We start from the raw sequence: 17,881 nt of genomic DNA, 5'->3' as shown, positions 1-17,881 counted from the left end.
AGTACAATTCTCTGTATACTTTCTTTACATCGCTGTGCTTCGGTGAGGTCATGAACACATTGTAGTCTTCTTATCCAGCAATGCTGACATCAAGACTGTAAGGAATCAATATATAACTTTTGAACTTCTCATCCGAGTTTCCTCAAACTTCACCGATGTTTTCTGTTAATGGTGCTGCATTCACTCAATCCACATGTTTATTTGGGGAAATTCCCCTTTAACAAGGGGAATTAAACATCCCCCAACATTGTCACGTTACCCTTAATTTCTCTTTACAAAGACTTGAAAATTGGTATTTTATACTGTTTTGACTCTTAGAGAAGATGTCTACTTGACACTTTTATCATCTTCACTTTTTGTTGGGTTATCAAATTATGTCGTGAAATCATTTCCAATGTCTAAAAAAAAGAATATATACACACGCATACAGCTATTGTGTAATAGCGGTAGGTTACATTTATTGTGTACTTCAGTAGACTTTTACTCATGGATTGTTTTGCCCTATATACAGAAATAAAACATGAAATGATCACGTGTCTTCTGTTCTATCTTCATTTAGTCTCCACAGCATCGTCCAGTTTATATATTTCTTTAATTATTTTAATGTATCATGTGTGGACAGCAGTTCAGTGAATAATTCAAGAAACACATGCATGAGAACAAGCATACACCCATATATGATTATATATATATATATATATATATACATATGTATATATATATTTGTATATATATATATATGTATATATATACTTGTATATAAATATATATATATGTATATATATATATATATATATATATATACATTAAGATGTATCAAAATATATTCAATAATTTTTCAAACATGCTATATATCCTTTGGATTTAAGATGTATTTTTTTTTTTGCCTAAGTCTTAGTTTGAAGCATTGACTCGCAAATACTGAACGGGTGAATGATGGAAATTTATTTTGAAAAGAGCAGATTTTATTTACACACAATTTGTACACACACACATGCTATACAATAGACATAGACGCAAGATCGTATAAATCGGTTGATGAATTGATATGAACGTATTTTCTTACTGTAGTATTTAATCTGTTGATATATACATATTATTTCTAAAACAACGGTCACTGAAGTTCACGTAAGAAACCCACATAGGAGGGAAAGAATATATGATACGACTATCAAAATCAGAATGTTTGATCATAACCAATTAGCAACTGAAACTAGGATATTGATATTTACACAGCAATATGACTTGCCATTTGTTTTTACAACCTTTCAGTCAAAGTTCCTATGATATAACCGTGTTTAACTATAGTTTGGCTTTAAGGAAAATCAACTGTGAATCTCATAACTGTACTGTTGTCGATGCATTACTGAATGGTAATCATATTATATCTTATACGAACACTATATGAACACTATAAGAATTACATCATGTCAAATTCAACTCGCAGAATCACTGTAAATAAGACGATAATCATACAAAGGAATCCATTCATGCAAAGCTAATCTACTACAGTTTGACCATTAATTCCACAACACAAAGATTGTAGCTTAGTAATGCAGTTCAACTGAAAACACATTCTATTGACATGTTTCAGCCAAAAAAAAAAAAAAAACACGAAAAGAAAAAGAGAAATGCTAACTGCCTTCGAATACGCTTAAAGACTTCACATCTCTGAATTGGTAAAAGAAATACCGCCTCTACACTTGTAAAACCATTTTTTGCTTGTTTATAATATGGAGTTTGAAAACAGGCAGGAAGACATAATTTTCATATCGTTATAACACTGGAAACAAATTTAAATATCGAATGAAGAAAAGAAAGCAATCAGAGCAGCAAAAAAGAACAAAACAAAAACAAAGGGAAGTGACTGTTGGGGTTTTTTTTGTGTGTGTGGAATCACCTGTCATGGAGGTCGTCACTATTAACCCATTTGCATTTGGAGGAAGGTAAAGAATCGGGGTACATCTCGTCAAATGCTTTCGTATCAGAATGCATGTCAATACGCTATCGATTAAACAATTCTCCATTTTCTTTTCTGCTATTGGTAATAAATCTAGGCTACCAGATATTCTTCTGTACACCAATTATGTGCCTTCTATTACGAATAAAATAGCTTGTGCATTTGCTGTTAACACTTTAAGTATATTTATCAACTAAAGTGCAGATTGTTGTGGTGGCTATACAAATACGCATAAAGGCTACTTCAAATATGTAATTGGTGTGCACGAGTGCTTATGGTAGATATTTTTGTTTTTGTTTTTTGTTCAGGATTTTAAAAAAAAGAGGGGACGAAAAGGATTAAAAAGACAGATGGTGACACAAGATACAAGATCGGTTTATTATAAAATTGAAAAGAAGGCATTTAATGAAACAATGAAAATATAGAGCAATAGATATATGTTTAAATGATAAGAACGAATTCAGTGGTGTGTGCAGATGATAATGATTATAGACAGATAGGCACAGACAGATAGATAGATAGATAGATAGATAGATAGATAGATAGATAGATAGATAGATAGATAGATAGATAGGTTCATTTATCCAGGGTAGCCTCTTCAGTGTTGCCACTGCTCTACCAGAGGGCCATGTCATTATTATTACCCTAGCGTTGCCAGGTACCCATTAATACACCTAGGTCGAGAGGGACATAGTGGGTAAAAACATCTTGTCCAAGGACGTAAGCAGTGGGCGGGATTCGAACTCGGGTCCTCCGATTGGGAGTCAGGAGTGTTATCCACTATGCCACAACGACCAGATAGATAGGATAGATAGATAGATAGATAGATAGATAGATAGATAGATAGATAGATAGATAGATAGATAGATAGATAGATAGATAGATAGAATGGATAGATGGATGGACAGATAGATTGATAGATAGAAAGACAACAGACAGATATGTTGGTTGATGGATCAACACAAAAATAATGCAAAAAGTAAAATGACATACAACAACGTAGGATGTAGGATATTTTACTTCGAGAGTATAAGTTTCGGAAAGCGCAAATACTTGGAGAATATTCAAAGCGCTAAAAGGTGAGAAGCAGCAAAAATAAGTTAGTGTGAATGTGTCACCTATGAATATCGTATCAGCTGATTGTGGCGTAGTGTATACTCATCAGATATTTCTATTTACATTATTATATATATGTATATATACGTATAGAAATATATGTATACATATATATACATACAATCAGACATGACATAATGTACATAGTGCATTCATCACATAATGATATGTTGCTGAATTAGTTCATACGAAAACAGACGTATACAAATTATTGTGTGTTTGTAATAATTCGCATAATGTTAATTGGTCAAGTATCCGTGTCCAGTTCAATAATGAAACTAAAAATACCCATAAAGCGTCGCCTTGACTAATATCCCAATGTCTAACGGAAAAATCATATACTAGTACATTAATGCAGAGTTGTATCACGACCACAATAGATTAATACATTTCACTCGCTATCTTTAGGCAGTGATATGATGACTGTAAAGCAAATAGGTCCATGATTAACCGCCATTATGTGTTTCTGCTTTGCAGTCGAATATCTCAAACCAACATGAACACAAAATCGATGTACACTTACACAAGAGCACGGAGTTACGGACGAAGAACACAACAAAATACACATAAATGCACACACATACACACAAACACACACACACACATACTTTATTTGGCACTAGCTTTCCTTACGTTACACACACCTTGATGCCACAGCAGAGATTGAAAATGTAAGAAAAGTTTAATCAACATTCCATTAGTTATGATGACATTGTTTGATTAGAATAATGACACACATAATGTTAAAAAGACGTCAGAATCGATATGTGTCAAACAATATCCACCGGTTTCACATTCCAATACACGAGTTCAACTCGGAACGCTTAGCGTGTTATAAATAACTGCCCTTAAGCGTATGTTAAGTGCTAAGTTCGGTCATCACGATATCCAACAGGAAATAATCTTCTTCTTTTTTTTTACAAAAATTATTATTTTGAGCCCTAAACAGCAATTAAGACATATGACCATCATGGAGTTTGCACCATGTATTTTCTATGGAAATACATAAACTATTGAATTGAATTGAATCAAATTGAATTGAGCACGGATTAAAAAAAGAAGAAGAAAGATCTCATCAGGTCCAACGAACTGGGGATTGGTAGTGGAATATAATCACATGAAATATAATTTGTGAGAAGAAAAACGAAGAACAGCTTTTGATATTTATTCCAATTATATCAATGTTAACGGATGTGTATGAGGATTTTGTGAGAAAAATCACATTCTTTTTAAGCTAACTAGTATCACATTTTCGCGTAGAGTTTTGGCTAGTACACTGTATCCTAAACTGCATTCGAATATTGTTTGCAGCAGTGTGTTCAGTAGGTAGACGAAATTAGAAGATAGTTTAATCTTAGATGCATCTTCAATTTACCTCTTAGCAACTCATAGATGCTTCTTCAGCTAGGTTACTTCTTAGCAACGAAGGTGATGAACGTCGCTCGTTAGCAACGCCGAGACGCTGCCTTCCAGCAGCGATCATCTCCGCAGAATTAATGATCTTCTTCCTCTTCTTCTTTTTTTTTTTTTACTGTGAAATCAGCAAACTATCAGCCAGGCAATAATGAGCATTTTCATATAATCCTATACATGAACTCGAGTGGCTTTTGGTCCAATAAGCTGCGAAATGCCAGACGAGGGTACCATGCTTACATTCTAACCAACTACTGTATTGTGTCTTGACCCTTATTGCTTTGTAGTATCTTTGACTTAAACTAAACCATGAACTCCTAACCCTCCGCTCCCCCCCCCCCTCAAAAAAAAAGTAAAAAAATCACCCAAAGGATACAAGCGGACTTGATTTCCTCGAAATCTTGTCACAAAACGAACCACATGTCTTATCCCTTGACAGCTAGAATGAAGTATCTTGATTCCTAGAAATGATGTCTCACACGAACCACAAGTGTCCTTGCAATGCTCGTAGTATAAGTATGTGAAATATTCCTAAAATTAACCTTACTTACGAAACAGAATAAGAGATATGATAACGTTACTTTCATCACTAAAACTATCCTTGTAGGTTATCGAATGTTGTCTAGAATTGAGTTGCATTCAATAGACCTGACATTGATCAAACTAGTTCATTGCTAATCACAACCAAACCGTATGTGCAAAGCCATAATATTCATGGTTACGCTATGATATTGGATTAGGTAAGGTAAACTTGGTTTATTCATATACAGGGTATAGTTAGTATACATGCGTATACGGGAACGAGGCACGATAGGAGATGGTAATATGAGCGGCCTCGGTAGAGGTACAGGAATCTACGCATTGCCTTGTAGCGAAGGTTTTCTTTGCCCGGTCGCCGGAACCCCGGTGGAGTTGCCTCTCCGTCCGTCTCACTGCAGCAGCGTTCGTTTGAAAACCAGCTCCTCTGTTTCTGCATCTTATAGGACACGCCCTTCTCAGCTGCTGTCAGCGATTTGGTCCTCAAGGTCATGGATGTCATCCATGATATCACTGTTCTCGTGGACAGTCAGAATGAGGTAAGTGAGGCCGAGTAGGTTCCCGAGGAGATACAGGCATAGGAAGACTCGGTCCAGGACCTTCGCCATCAGCAACCACTCGCGCGCTATGGCCTTGTCCTTCCCTGAAGACTTCTTGTCCACGCAGAGCGTTTCCGTGGTGATGGTCACAAGAATGTCGTTCATGCGGCGCAGCTCGGAGGCGATGAGCTGGAACTGCCCGGTGTACTGGTTGTGCGAGTTCTCCTTTTCCATAGTGCCGCCGTTCTGCACGCAGAACTGCTCGCCGTGCCCGTACTGCTGCGAGTTGGAGACGGTGCGGTTCTTGTCGTTCAGTGGCACCTTCTCGTAGGCCTTCTGGCGTAGCTTGGCCTTCACGCGGTTTCCCGCGGCGACGCGACTCGTCTGGTTCCGCGCGATACGGTTTGGCGGGAATCGCTTGACTTCCACCTTGACCCTGACAATGGGGGCGAGCACGTGAAGGCCGATGACGCGTGCCCAGTGGGGCATGGGCTCCCCGCAGTTGCCGCAGTTGTAGACAGATACCACGATGACATTCAGGACCAGGGATGTGGTGACGAGCATCATAAGGATGGCGAAGTATTCACCTAGTGGAGGAGATTGAAGCAACGGCATGACGAGAGAATCATTTGAATAGATTAAGCAATAAATGTGAGTCGAAAATTATTAGTCAAGGGAATGTTACTTTCGTACGCAATCCAGAAAGACGTTATAGAACGACGGTAGCCCGAAATTAAGACCAACAACAAAAGCTGTTTTGTTAAAATTTCTTTGAATAAAAGTGAAGTGAGCTAGTTGACGTAGTCATCTCCGTAGTCATTCACTCACTACGGTAATCATCAACTCATGAAACAATGTGACACAGTATCTCTCCAAGTGCTGTACAACTGGTAACAGTTACAGGTCTAAGCTAATGATTTCAATAAATGATAAAAGCGCTGGACGTGAAACAGTAGTCGGAGTACCGTCTCTAACTCTTCTTTGAATAACGCCATTGACGTGATTCGTATCAGGGTGTTTGTGGTCGAAAGTCGATATTGCAAAGAGTTCTGTGTTTCAACTGTGAGTACTCATTAAGGTGGAAAAATATCGACGCCAGGTCGTATTTTTTTTTTTTTTTTGGGGGGGGGGCTATATTCTAACTGGTAGCATATAAAGGTGCTAGGCTGGACGGTCATGAATACGCATTAGTACTGACGTCAGTCATAGACGTGTATGCACTTTGATGTCTTAAAAGACTTCAATTTACTGACGAAATATTCTCATTCCCACTTATAAAACACCCAAAAAAAAAAACATGGTGAAAATGATATCAAGACTCTGATCAGGTCGCCCTCTGTTGTTCTGTGAAACTGGTAGTTCGATAAGCGTACCACCGAGATAGTCTCCATTATTTTGTTTTTTTTTTTTGGAATAAGCCTTTTACAACTTAGATACATACACAGTCAAATCAAGAAACACCGATACAATCACAGCTATATTCAGTACGCGCTCTCTGAGAACCAGAATAACTCTTTGCATTCTTTGTCTAAGTGCTTGTATTGCCTTTTGTTTGTTTGTTTGTTTATGTGTTTTGTTATGGGTCCGAGGAAAAGATGGTGGTAATCGACAGAGACGTCAAACAGAAATACTGTATCACCACCAGACTTTGAGAAACAGCAATTGACAACTTTACTCTCGTCCTCGAGCGCCATGTCTGTCTCCGAAAAATCTCGAAGCTTTTCTCCCTCACGTGATTTTAGCATGCTACATTCATTTGCATAAATACATATTCATGACAAATTGCTTTAGGACGTCAGGGCAGCACCTTACCTAGGAGGGGAACTTCATTGGTCGGTGGCATTGACTCGGCAACAATCATCAAGAACACGGTCTTCGACAGTAGGAAAGTGACACCCAGGGTAACCTAAGGAAAGAAAAAAGGTATGAAGACGTGAGGTAAAGAAACAAACGGAAAGACAAAAAACAATCAAGCAAACAAGCAGGGGAAAGAATAAGGATAGACGGAGTTGAAGGACATGGTTGAAAAGATGGAGAGAATCAGTGGTAAAATAGGCAAAAAGATTGAGGGAAAGTCAAGGAAAGTTTGACATCACAACCAACGTTTATCTTACCAAAGTACGAAAGTCATGATGGCTCCCATTAAGCTGATTCTCGATTTTCTTTCTTTCATTTCCTAAGTTAAAATGCAATTATTGTTTCAACGCAGTATGGTGACGATTCTACATACGTTCGCTACATAGGCAACTGGCAGTGAGCCAAGATGCTTTGAGACACATTGGCTGTGGCTGTTGTTGTATTCTTTTTTTCTATTTGCTCTCCCACAGTTACATGCTGATAATACATGCACTGTGACGCACGTACCAACAGTATTACAAATGAAGGTCATGTTTCAATGGATCAATTAATCAAATTGCACATCACATATAAACAGAGTTGACATTTCAGCTGCAGTATTGCGGACAGACATGTCGATGCGCAAGACGGACCATTGCACCTGATTTTTCGTAATGTATTTGTTTTGAAATAATCGAAGTTATGACGTTCATGAAGTCGTTATGAAGCAACGAGTCAAGTATTACGTAAGATAAAAGGGGGCATTTTATGCCTTATTATACTTCATTTCATTTATTTCATTTCCAACAAAAATGCAATTGCAAAATAATGAACATTTGAATGCACATAGATACATGGAGTTTATGTGACGTTTTTGTCATGACGTCACAATGCACAATGCTAGTCGCCATCATTTTGGCCATGAACCTGTTGCAATCGGGCTGAGGTAGCCACAGCAATCAATACCATTTCGCTACCCCTTGGAAAGATAATCATTCGTACAGACCTTGCCCTGGGAGGTCGGCGGCAGCAAAAAGGCCAAGGACGCCATCAACGTTATGAGACTGGCCGGGATCAGCAGATTGAAGACGTAGAAGTGGGATCGCCGCTGGAAGAAGACGGTGAATGTGACATCAGTGTAGGGGACCCCCGGGTCATCGGGGTAGAACTCCACGTTGTTCTTGGACACGAGTCCCATCATATCCCACTCGCCGTTACTCACGAAGACGGATGTATGACCTGCAGGGTCAAAAGTCAACAACAGTTGTAAGCAAGACATCTTCTAGTTCCTTTAGTGTCTGTATAATACTCCGTGGATGTCACGAGGCAAGGATTATCGTGTGTGATAAACACAACTTACCAAATCACAAGACATCAAACTGCATACAGAATAGACCATTACACACACATCGATCCTTTTTGAAATCATATACATTTGGCTGCACTAAAATACCACCTCCCCCCCCAAACAAACAAACAAACAAAGAAGAAAACCATAAGTGAAAATATAGACACCTTTAATTGCTTCTTGCCAGATCCCAGGCACATAGTATGATGATTATGTTTTGTTCACTTGCGCAAGTCCTATGTGCTGGAGGATTTGCTTTCATCATAAAAGGGACAAGAACATTAGGCTGCAGACATTAGATGATTTGATGCCATTATATAATAAAAGGTAGAAGACAAATCTGCAAGACCCTGCTAGTATTCAAATACATTAGTGTCGTGTGCCGATTAAAAAAATATTGTTAATCACTCAATCTCGAGAGCTTAATGATGTTTTCTAAGCTGATGTTATCCACAGTGCTTGGAGTCGTAATTGTTTTTATCCTGTATGACTCTCATGAAGATAAAACAACAACAACTCAATCTGGCAAACAGACCGTGTTCTCGTTTAAATTTTCTTCTTTAATGTCTAGCTCAATCGTTGCCGGAAATAGACTTATTGTGTCGATTTCCTCATTCTCTAATGAGCAGTGTCGCTTTAATGTCCCATTTTAAGTGCTGTTAAGCATTCCTATTAGTAAGTTTACACCGTCAACATTAATTTGAGAGTGGGGGATAAGCATTGATTTCAACGACGAAACAAAAAAAGAAGAAGAAATAACCCATGACTCAGTCTGTTGAGCAGATCGAAATTACGCTTCATCGATGGACCGTATAGAATTTTGTGCAAGTCGTTATGCTTCGCGGAGTACGAAATGACAGCTATTGTTTAACCCGTTGAGGACGGTTTGATTTTGCTACAACACGCATTTCCCATAGACACCTACCCGAGCATACTCGGGACTCGTCCTCAACGGGTTAAAGTGCTCATCCACAGAGTTTTCGTCAACCAAAGCAGCAACATCAACAATTCCAAAAGAAAAGGCAATACACACCTCCTACGCGGTATGTTTCTTAAAGTGTTTATGATAAAAGAGAGCATTTTAAAAGTCAATATTGACAGAGGAGATTTACAAATCAAACATTTTGTCTTTAATTGCGGTTGAAACATATCACGTGACCCTTTTCAGTGTGTACGCGCAGAAATGGTTTTATACAGGAAAAAATGAAATAAAGGGACCAAATTTGTGCTATTCCCTCGCTGTGCAACTTAAAGGCATAATTTACCATTTGCCGATGAAACAAAAACCCAGTATAAGGGCTTCAAAATAGTCCTAAAATGTGAGTTAGGGCTAGAAACAACCACTGTAAAAATTTGAATCTATATAATCGATGTTAAGTGTTGTTGAATACACAAAATGAGAACAATAGTTATAATAAAAAATTTTCCGGATTAAACCGTCTACAGTTACGGTTTATTGAGAAAAACATTGATATCTCCTCATATTTTAGGCTTCATTGCAAAAATTTTATATGGTAGGATGTTTTGTGATACAACAGACCTACGCATAAGCATCAAATGTGATATCTTGAAATTTTTTGAAATCACTACTCCAAAAGGTAAACTGGACCTTTAAGAATACAATGTAGCGTATCTGATGAGCTCCTTATTTCTGCATTCTGCTAAAGTTTGGGGAGGCAATAGGGGGTTCTCATTATCAGCCATGAAAAGACATAAACAAAGTGGGAATGTCCCTCCCCCCCCCCCCATCCATCGTCCCCAAATTCTTTGAATCAATAATAATATGTATACACGTGCCCAAGTCACTATCCGTGTTTTGTTGTTGTTGTTGTTGTTTTTTACCCGTTACCATACCGTGGGTATGTTGGGATTCACAATGTTGAATCATGAAAAGTCATGAAATGCTGAGCGCAGGTGTCTCGCACGCAACGTTCCGCGCGCTTCTCTCTCGAGTATTAAACTACAGCCCCGGATTCTCGTAGGCTGCCAGGTCTTTCATTAGATTCTCGTGAGCGTTGTGTTCTGTGTCTGTCATTATCTATTTGTGTCAAGGAAAATTCGTTTCTCTGTTCTTTTTTTTTTTCTTGGCTTCTTTGCTTGCTCTGCTTTTCTTCTCTCCTCTTGGTTTCATTTGACGTTGTGTATTTACTTTGTTATTGCGGCTGCTGTTGCTCTTTATTGGACATCCTGCATATTCCATCCAAATGTAAAAGAACGTTTTGGGGTTTTTTTCTGCCCTCCTCCCCAAACTTGATCGACTGTTATCTGACTTTGGGACCTACACAATGAAAGGGTCATTCATGTGTACGTTATAATTAGCATCTGTAGCCAGGTACATTTTGAGAAGGAGAAGGGACAGGTTTGTTTGTTTGTTTATTTATTTGTTTGTTTGTTTGTTTGTTTGTTTATTTATTTATTTGTTTGTTTGTTTATTTATTTGTTTGTTTGTTTGTTTGTTTTTTACATTTAAAAAGTGTCCCTGCTTCCCCCTCGACAAATATATTCACATAACTACAATGTATAACAGACTGTCAAAAGATCTCAATATAATCGTTTTCACGCACCATTCGTGACTCTGAGAATTATCAACATTATAAAAGTCCATTTTTTTAAAGACCTGAATTGAAACTCGTGAATGTAAAATGTTCATCTATAGGACAAAATTAAGTACTTCGTAGAGATATTACATTCTGTGCTCTTTTAGTTCAGGGAATAACACTTTCTGAGGGAGAACTAGTGGTCATCAGTAAACATCTATCTCATTGCTGATTCCCCCGTTGTCGAGGTTTGTGTATTTTTTTTTCAGCTATTTCGTCCTAATTCACTGTTCCTGACAACTGCGGGGGGGGGGGGGTCCTTGGGGGATGCTGAAATTGCAATTGGCTCGTCAAGTGTGTGCCTTCATACTGGCTAATCTTCATATATAAGAAGTCGACAGTCATTATTGTGCCTTGGCTGTCGCATCTTCGTCGCGCGTGCTGATTCCCCCGATGACGCCATCTGATCATGTGCTAGGGCGCATTAACACAGTCATCCGTGCCTTCCATGAATGAATCCCACGTGCATGTTTCACGCCCCCAACGGCCCGCTGAGTGGGGGATCGACCGACATGTCCACACTATGTCGCTTCGCGCTGACGCGAGTTAAATATCTACAACTAATACAAATTCATGACTCCAATCCCGTCGTTTAGCTGTCAGAACCTCTTTGGATTCCCGCCGGAAAACTCGTAATGTTCATTTTCGTGCCTCAGCCACCGTTCTGTTAAGTCCCGGGGAAGAATGTAGTATTTACTGGTTTCACGCAAGAAATGCATTACACGTATACATAATGAAGAGCCGGAGCATGAATGCATAAAACACATCTTAATGTCCATTAATAACTCAACAAGCTTAAGGCGACATTCACAGTTGGCTCCCCCTCGCTCGCATGATTATGTTGAACGAAGGGTAAGAAACGTGCGTGTCGTGAAGTGGCAAGGTGAATAGATAATGTTGTATCAGCAACGTTCTATTCTATTTCAGTCGAATTTGATTCCTTGTCATCATTTTACACAAAAAAAAACCCTCTCCAAGCCAATTCAGCAAAGTCTCAGAAATAGCTTCAATAAGCTTGTACTTCAATATGGCGAACCCAACTGACTTTCACAAAATCTAGGACACATGCCTTGTTCACTCGAAAAATGAATGTCAAATCAAAATCATTGTCTTTAATGTTTGTGCACGGAAGACAAAGAAAAATCTGAATTAGAAGTCTTATGATTACAAGAGTAAATTGGTCAAAACAGAAACAGAGAGAGAGAATGAACAGATGAAGCACTCTGTAAGATCTCTTACTTCTTCTTTGTTTTTCATTTCAATGTTGATGCTGCGATTATCCTAAGAAGTCAAAGAGAATACTTGTAACTACTAAAAAAAAAATCCTTTTCCAAGATCTGCACAACGGATCTTGAGAACTGGTAGAGCTATTACTATCAGTGCGGTGGACATACGACAACAGTATAAATGTTGCCGCGTAGAAAATTGACAGTAGATATTTTGTAGGTCATTAGTAAGTACCAAAATGTGGATCATTTTCATCAGAAATCTTTTTTTTTTTTGGTCTGATGCATGACTGTATTGGGATATTCTTGAGCTACATCCTCACCTCAAAACTTTGATTATAAATTTGCGAATACAATGTATGATCATGCTTTAAAGATAGTTTTCCTATCGAAGAAGAATCCCAAAAGATAGACTACTCGGTGCATTTCTTATTGCTGACGGAAAAAAAAATAAGGGTATGAATTGAATTGAAATGAATTGAATTGTTTGGTTGCTTTTTTAATCTAAAAATGGTAGTCGTTTTTACTGTTGTTCAAAATGCATCTCCCAATCAAATGTAAACGATGGTCAGTGGAAGGAAAATGTTCCTTGTCTAACACAAAGCTATATAGATAAATAGGTGTAATTCTAAAACTTACAAACGGCTTCAAAACACCCACGAAGCAGGGAGTACCTACAGCGTAAAGATTCACAATTCACGTGACTTACCGCTGCCTTTCACCACGAGCTCCGTACCGTCGTGCTGCCAGGGGCCGAACTTCATTTCGCAGCTCTGCTTGTCGAACGGGAAGTAGCGTGCCTTCACGCGGCAGTGGCCCTTGAAGTTGACGGGTGCAGCCCACATCACTTCCCCGTCGTACTTGGCCTTGACGATGGTGCCCCTCAGAAAATTGCTATTCTCGAGGCGCGCGCTACAAACGTAAGAGACACACTTGATTGGATCAGTCTCAAACAGATAAACAAAAGCATGATGTGGTATGAATAAAAATATTGAAATATTATGACCATATTCTTTTTTTTGATACTTCTATAGTATTACCCAAAATGGTGATATACTGATGGACGATTCCCTTTAACTGATTAATTCATCGACGTATCGACCTCTGTTACTGAGTTGTTCTGTGCCCCCTTTGCGAGGAAATACAAAATAGCAAATTGACGGCTGCGTTTGTTGCGCTATACTTTTTTTTATTCATTCTGGTCACCACCTACCAGCACTTACGATTAAAGGGATGGTACAGTATTGGTGGAGATGATAATTTGGCTTTTAACTTTTTGCGAGATACCAAGAAAACACTTATGAAATAGTACAGAGCATACCATTTTAAGAGGAATTCAAAGTTTATTTGATGAAAATCGGGTTTGGAATGACTGAAACATAAAAAAAAAAACAAAGTAAGGCAAGGCAATCGTAATAAAGTGTGGGTCCCACACTTGATAAGAATAGCCCTTTTTTTATATCTCAGCCATTTCAGAAACAATTTTCATCACATAACCGTTGAATTCCTCATAGAATTACATGCTCTTTCATATTTCATAAGAGGTTTCTCATTATCTCACCGAAAAATGTTAGAAACCTGAAATTAGATCTCAGCCAAAACTGTACCAACCCTTTAAAGAAGGTACATCTGTATGCATTCAACACACTGCTTTCTCTCTCTTTCTCTCTCTCTCTCTCTCTCTCTCTCTCACTCTGATATCATAAAAGCTTAGCCTTTTTGCTTAGTCTTGATATTTGCAGTTTCGGTGTTCTTATTCACCGCCAATTGTGACGCCAAACTGAGCCAGTATTCCATAAATAGCATTAATGCTTTCTTACGCATGATATCAGTAACATCTTGTCGTTCAATCAAATAAAAAATATGGCACTTGTTTGGATTTTTCCAGGCATTCACCAAACTACAAATAGAAGCAGTGTGGATTAGGCGGGCTGTTTTTTTTTTTTTTTTTTTTTTTTTGTTGAGCTTCCGTGCTAAATGACGGAGTTTTGACACACGAATTGGTTCGAGTCATCGCACTTTGAGCTATGGCAACGCTCTCAAGAACATGGTTGCGTGTCTCCTTTGGGGGAAAATTCCACCTGCACATTTACGGAGCTAACAGCCGTTATCTACATGTCTTCATGAGCAGAGAGTGTATTTTCAGACAGAAGATCATTCGAGCAAGGTAAAATCTGCTAAGAAAAAATGACGTCGCGGGAAGCGCCTGACCTGTTTCAACTGATGAGCGTACTTCAGCCCATAAGATGAACAAAATGATTGCGCGATTGCTGGGACTGTGTGCAGTGTGTCATACTTTTCTTCTTCTTCTTCTTTGTGAGCAGACTGTTAACAATGATTTCTTCCTTGATTCACACTTGTATTCTGGATACGCGCCACAACATCGGACAAGCGCGCCTCCTCATCCCACCTGAGCCATTTCTTGAATTCGTCATGCCGCCGAGCAGAATTCGTTCTCCCATTCTGCAAATAAACTCGACGAGTTGTAAATATATTGCTTCGCAGTTTACCCATTTCAAAAAAAAAAAAATGCCTCAACATTCAGAGGGAGATGGAGAGGAGGGGGCCATGAAAGATAGACGGTAAATTAGGGAGGGTAAAAAAAAAGGGACAAAAATATATGAGAGAAGGGAGAGGGATGTATGGAGATGAAGAGAAGAGCTGTAAACTCTGCCTGCAGAGTTCGATAGGGGATGATGTCACGAACGATTACTGTTTGTTTGTTTGGGGTTTTTTTGTTTCTGTTTTATGCCATCCTCCAGGAGTGTCCCGAACCCTACCGATCCACCCTTCGAAAGAACCTGCCGGCGGAGCTAGATATTATCAACACAAAATGCCCCAAAATGTTTACCCAAATGCGCAAATTCATCATGATAGCAATGATTGATGCCAATGGCTCGGAATCTCGAATTGTCGTGGGCGTCGTGATCGAAATAGTGATATTTTGTTGGTACAGAACAGATTATTCCTTTATTGTCGTTGAAGTTGTATTAACCGTACTACTTTTTTCCATCTCATTGAGGAGTTGGCTCAACGATAAATTCGAGAACATATATCCAGGATGATGTGTCGTGTTTTGATCTGGCAGCCATCTTCTCAAAATCAAACGTGGGAATAAATTCTTGCCAAATGCGACATTTGCTTCACTTTTGAAATTGCCACGTCTTGGATTACTGGATTACGCTAGATTCTTGTCGATTTCAGATAGAAAGAGTGTGTCTGCTGTTACATCGCACATTTTGACATTGACCAGTTCTGATATGTATCATAAGAAATAACTCTCTGGCCATTATAATACACCAGATATTAGTTGGGTACAAAAACCAAAATAAACATACGCCAACACCGATGATGCGATGCCGCTGAGTCGTGTGTGGTTTTTCTTTTCTCCCCTGTGAAGGAGGTGTTTGGTAAAAATGGGAATTGTTCACATAGCCTGATAGAAAAAAAAAAACCCTCATCATAATAAATAATCATGCTAAACACCATATGTTTTCATGATTAGTTAAAAGACAGTGCATTTTCTTTTTGCGAGAGAAGAATGAGAGAAAAATGAAATTCTCAAGTTCCATTTGAAACCCTTCCCATCATTGTACGTTTCAAATTAAATCGCATCTTTTTTTTTTCTTTTTTTTTTCTTTTTTTTTTTGGGGGGGGGGGCATCATACTGTGATGCCGGTTTTTTTTTTTCTCCGCAGTTGGCGTGCGAAGTATTAACTTCGCGAAGTGGCATTAATTCAATCAATTAAGTTTCCATCTAAACGTCATCGTTGAGCCTTGTAAATCATATTAGCGGATAACGAAGCTTCCGCATTGTTCAGAGGTGGTATACTTTCCGAACGGGGGGCGAGAGACAACGATATACTAGTATATATCACACCCTGATTGGCCATCGTAAAGCCCTGACGAAATATTCCAAGCAAGACCTACACAACGGTTTTCACTCTCTGGTAGGCGACCACTTAATTATCGTAGTTTGGGCGGCAACCATCAACATAATAATGATTAAGTAGGTCCCTTGTATGGTTGACTTCATCATGTTTGAAAAAAAAAATTGATTAACGATTGCTCATAAAATTTAAAAGGTGTATGTGTATTTTTTTTCTTTTTTCTTTTTCTTTTTTGGTAGGCCCAATGAGCAAAGGTGCGGCGAAGTTGGTAATGCATAGCCTATAATGTGTTCCTCCCACTTTCTACCATAATCCTATTTTCCTTACTTCTTCCCCATTTTGTTTTTGTATCCGTCAGTATCCTTACATATCGTTCCACGCGTCCCCCCCCCCCCTTGCCTTGGTTTACCCCTCACCCCCCCCCCTCCTCCTCTTTCTCACGCCCTTACTTTCCCCATCTCTCTTAATATATCCCACTCTCCCGTCCTTCTCTTTCGGTTGGTCCCCGGTACTTTCGTTTATTATCAGCACAATATAGGCCCGTGACTTTCATTTACCATATGCTTGATGGCATACTTTTCGATGAAACATTAATGGTATCCGGGCAATTGAGGTATAGGCTGCTGCCACATTAGCTACCGGAGTGGTCTGGTACAACCATCACCGTGGTAGACATGGCGATTACAAATTAAGAAGCCCTGCTAAAAGAATAAGCCATTATCAACGTAGAAGGGGGAGAGGGAGGGGGGGGGGGGGGGGGGGGACTAATGCTTTGTAGTGGCTCCTACCACACGGACCTCAATTTGCCTGCATGGGGTATAGAGATATGATAATATGTGGCCAGGCGGGTTTTAAAGGAGGAGAGTAGCTGTCGTTTTCACCCTCTTCTGTGAGGCTTAACAACAGCACATGGGTTCTTCGATAAGAAACTAACGTCGATTCGATCAAGCAGAGCTACGTAACAGCATCGCAAATAATTACTTTGACGAAATATCAACGCATCAGCTCGATCCACGCGAAGGTTGGTTATACAATATGCGTCGTGTCCAGTGGGAAACGTCAGTTTATCGCATCGATATTTTGGACTAATGCAATAACGCCTTACTGTGTTACTGGTTTGTCTCACAACTTTCGAGATGACGAAGTCCACCGAACGATATCATCGCAAAATGCTGCCTGTGCCGGCTTTAGTAATGATTTTCTTTATTTTAATTTCATTCTATATCAGTCTCATTTTCACAATGAAATTAAAATAAGCAGCTACAGCCTTCACACTTGTACTGCTGAATCACGTTTAACATAGTGCAATATATATGGGGGTTTTTTTCGGCAAATCATTTGGACTGACACAGACTTGATTAAAGGGGATGGCTAGTAACCGATCAGTGGGAATCAGTGGGAATGCTGAGGGATGATTGT

At 39.0% G+C, this 17,881-nt stretch overlaps 1 protein-coding gene across 1 annotated transcript in view; it reads right to left on the bottom strand.

The window, feature by feature from the left end:
- Window positions 1-5,265: 5,265 nt before the first annotated feature.
- LOC139745028 (neuronal acetylcholine receptor subunit alpha-10-like) overlaps window positions 5,266-17,881 on the bottom strand; it is a 31,326-nt gene continuing 18,710 nt past the window's right edge. Inside the window, exons 4-7 of the mRNA XM_071655437.1 lie at window positions 13,282-13,484; window positions 8,408-8,640; window positions 7,378-7,471; window positions 5,266-6,152 (exon numbers count right to left, since the gene is read on the bottom strand). Coding sequence (XP_071511538.1) covers window positions 5,485-6,152; window positions 7,378-7,471; window positions 8,408-8,640; window positions 13,282-13,484 — 1,198 coding nt within the window. The 3' untranslated portion in view covers window positions 5,266-5,484. The remainder of the gene's footprint in view (window positions 6,153-7,377; window positions 7,472-8,407; window positions 8,641-13,281; window positions 13,485-17,881) is intronic.

The sequence above is a fragment of the Diadema antillarum genome, unplaced genomic scaffold (assembly GCF_040938485.1).
Source record: "Diadema antillarum isolate AM-2024a unplaced genomic scaffold, OU_Dant_1.0 seq00001230_RagTag, whole genome shotgun sequence".
Taxonomy (NCBI): Eukaryota; Metazoa; Echinodermata; class Echinoidea; order Diadematoida; family Diadematidae; genus Diadema; species Diadema antillarum.
Note: the sequence above shows the minus strand (reverse complement) of the source record. Positions and strands in the feature narration are given on the sequence as shown.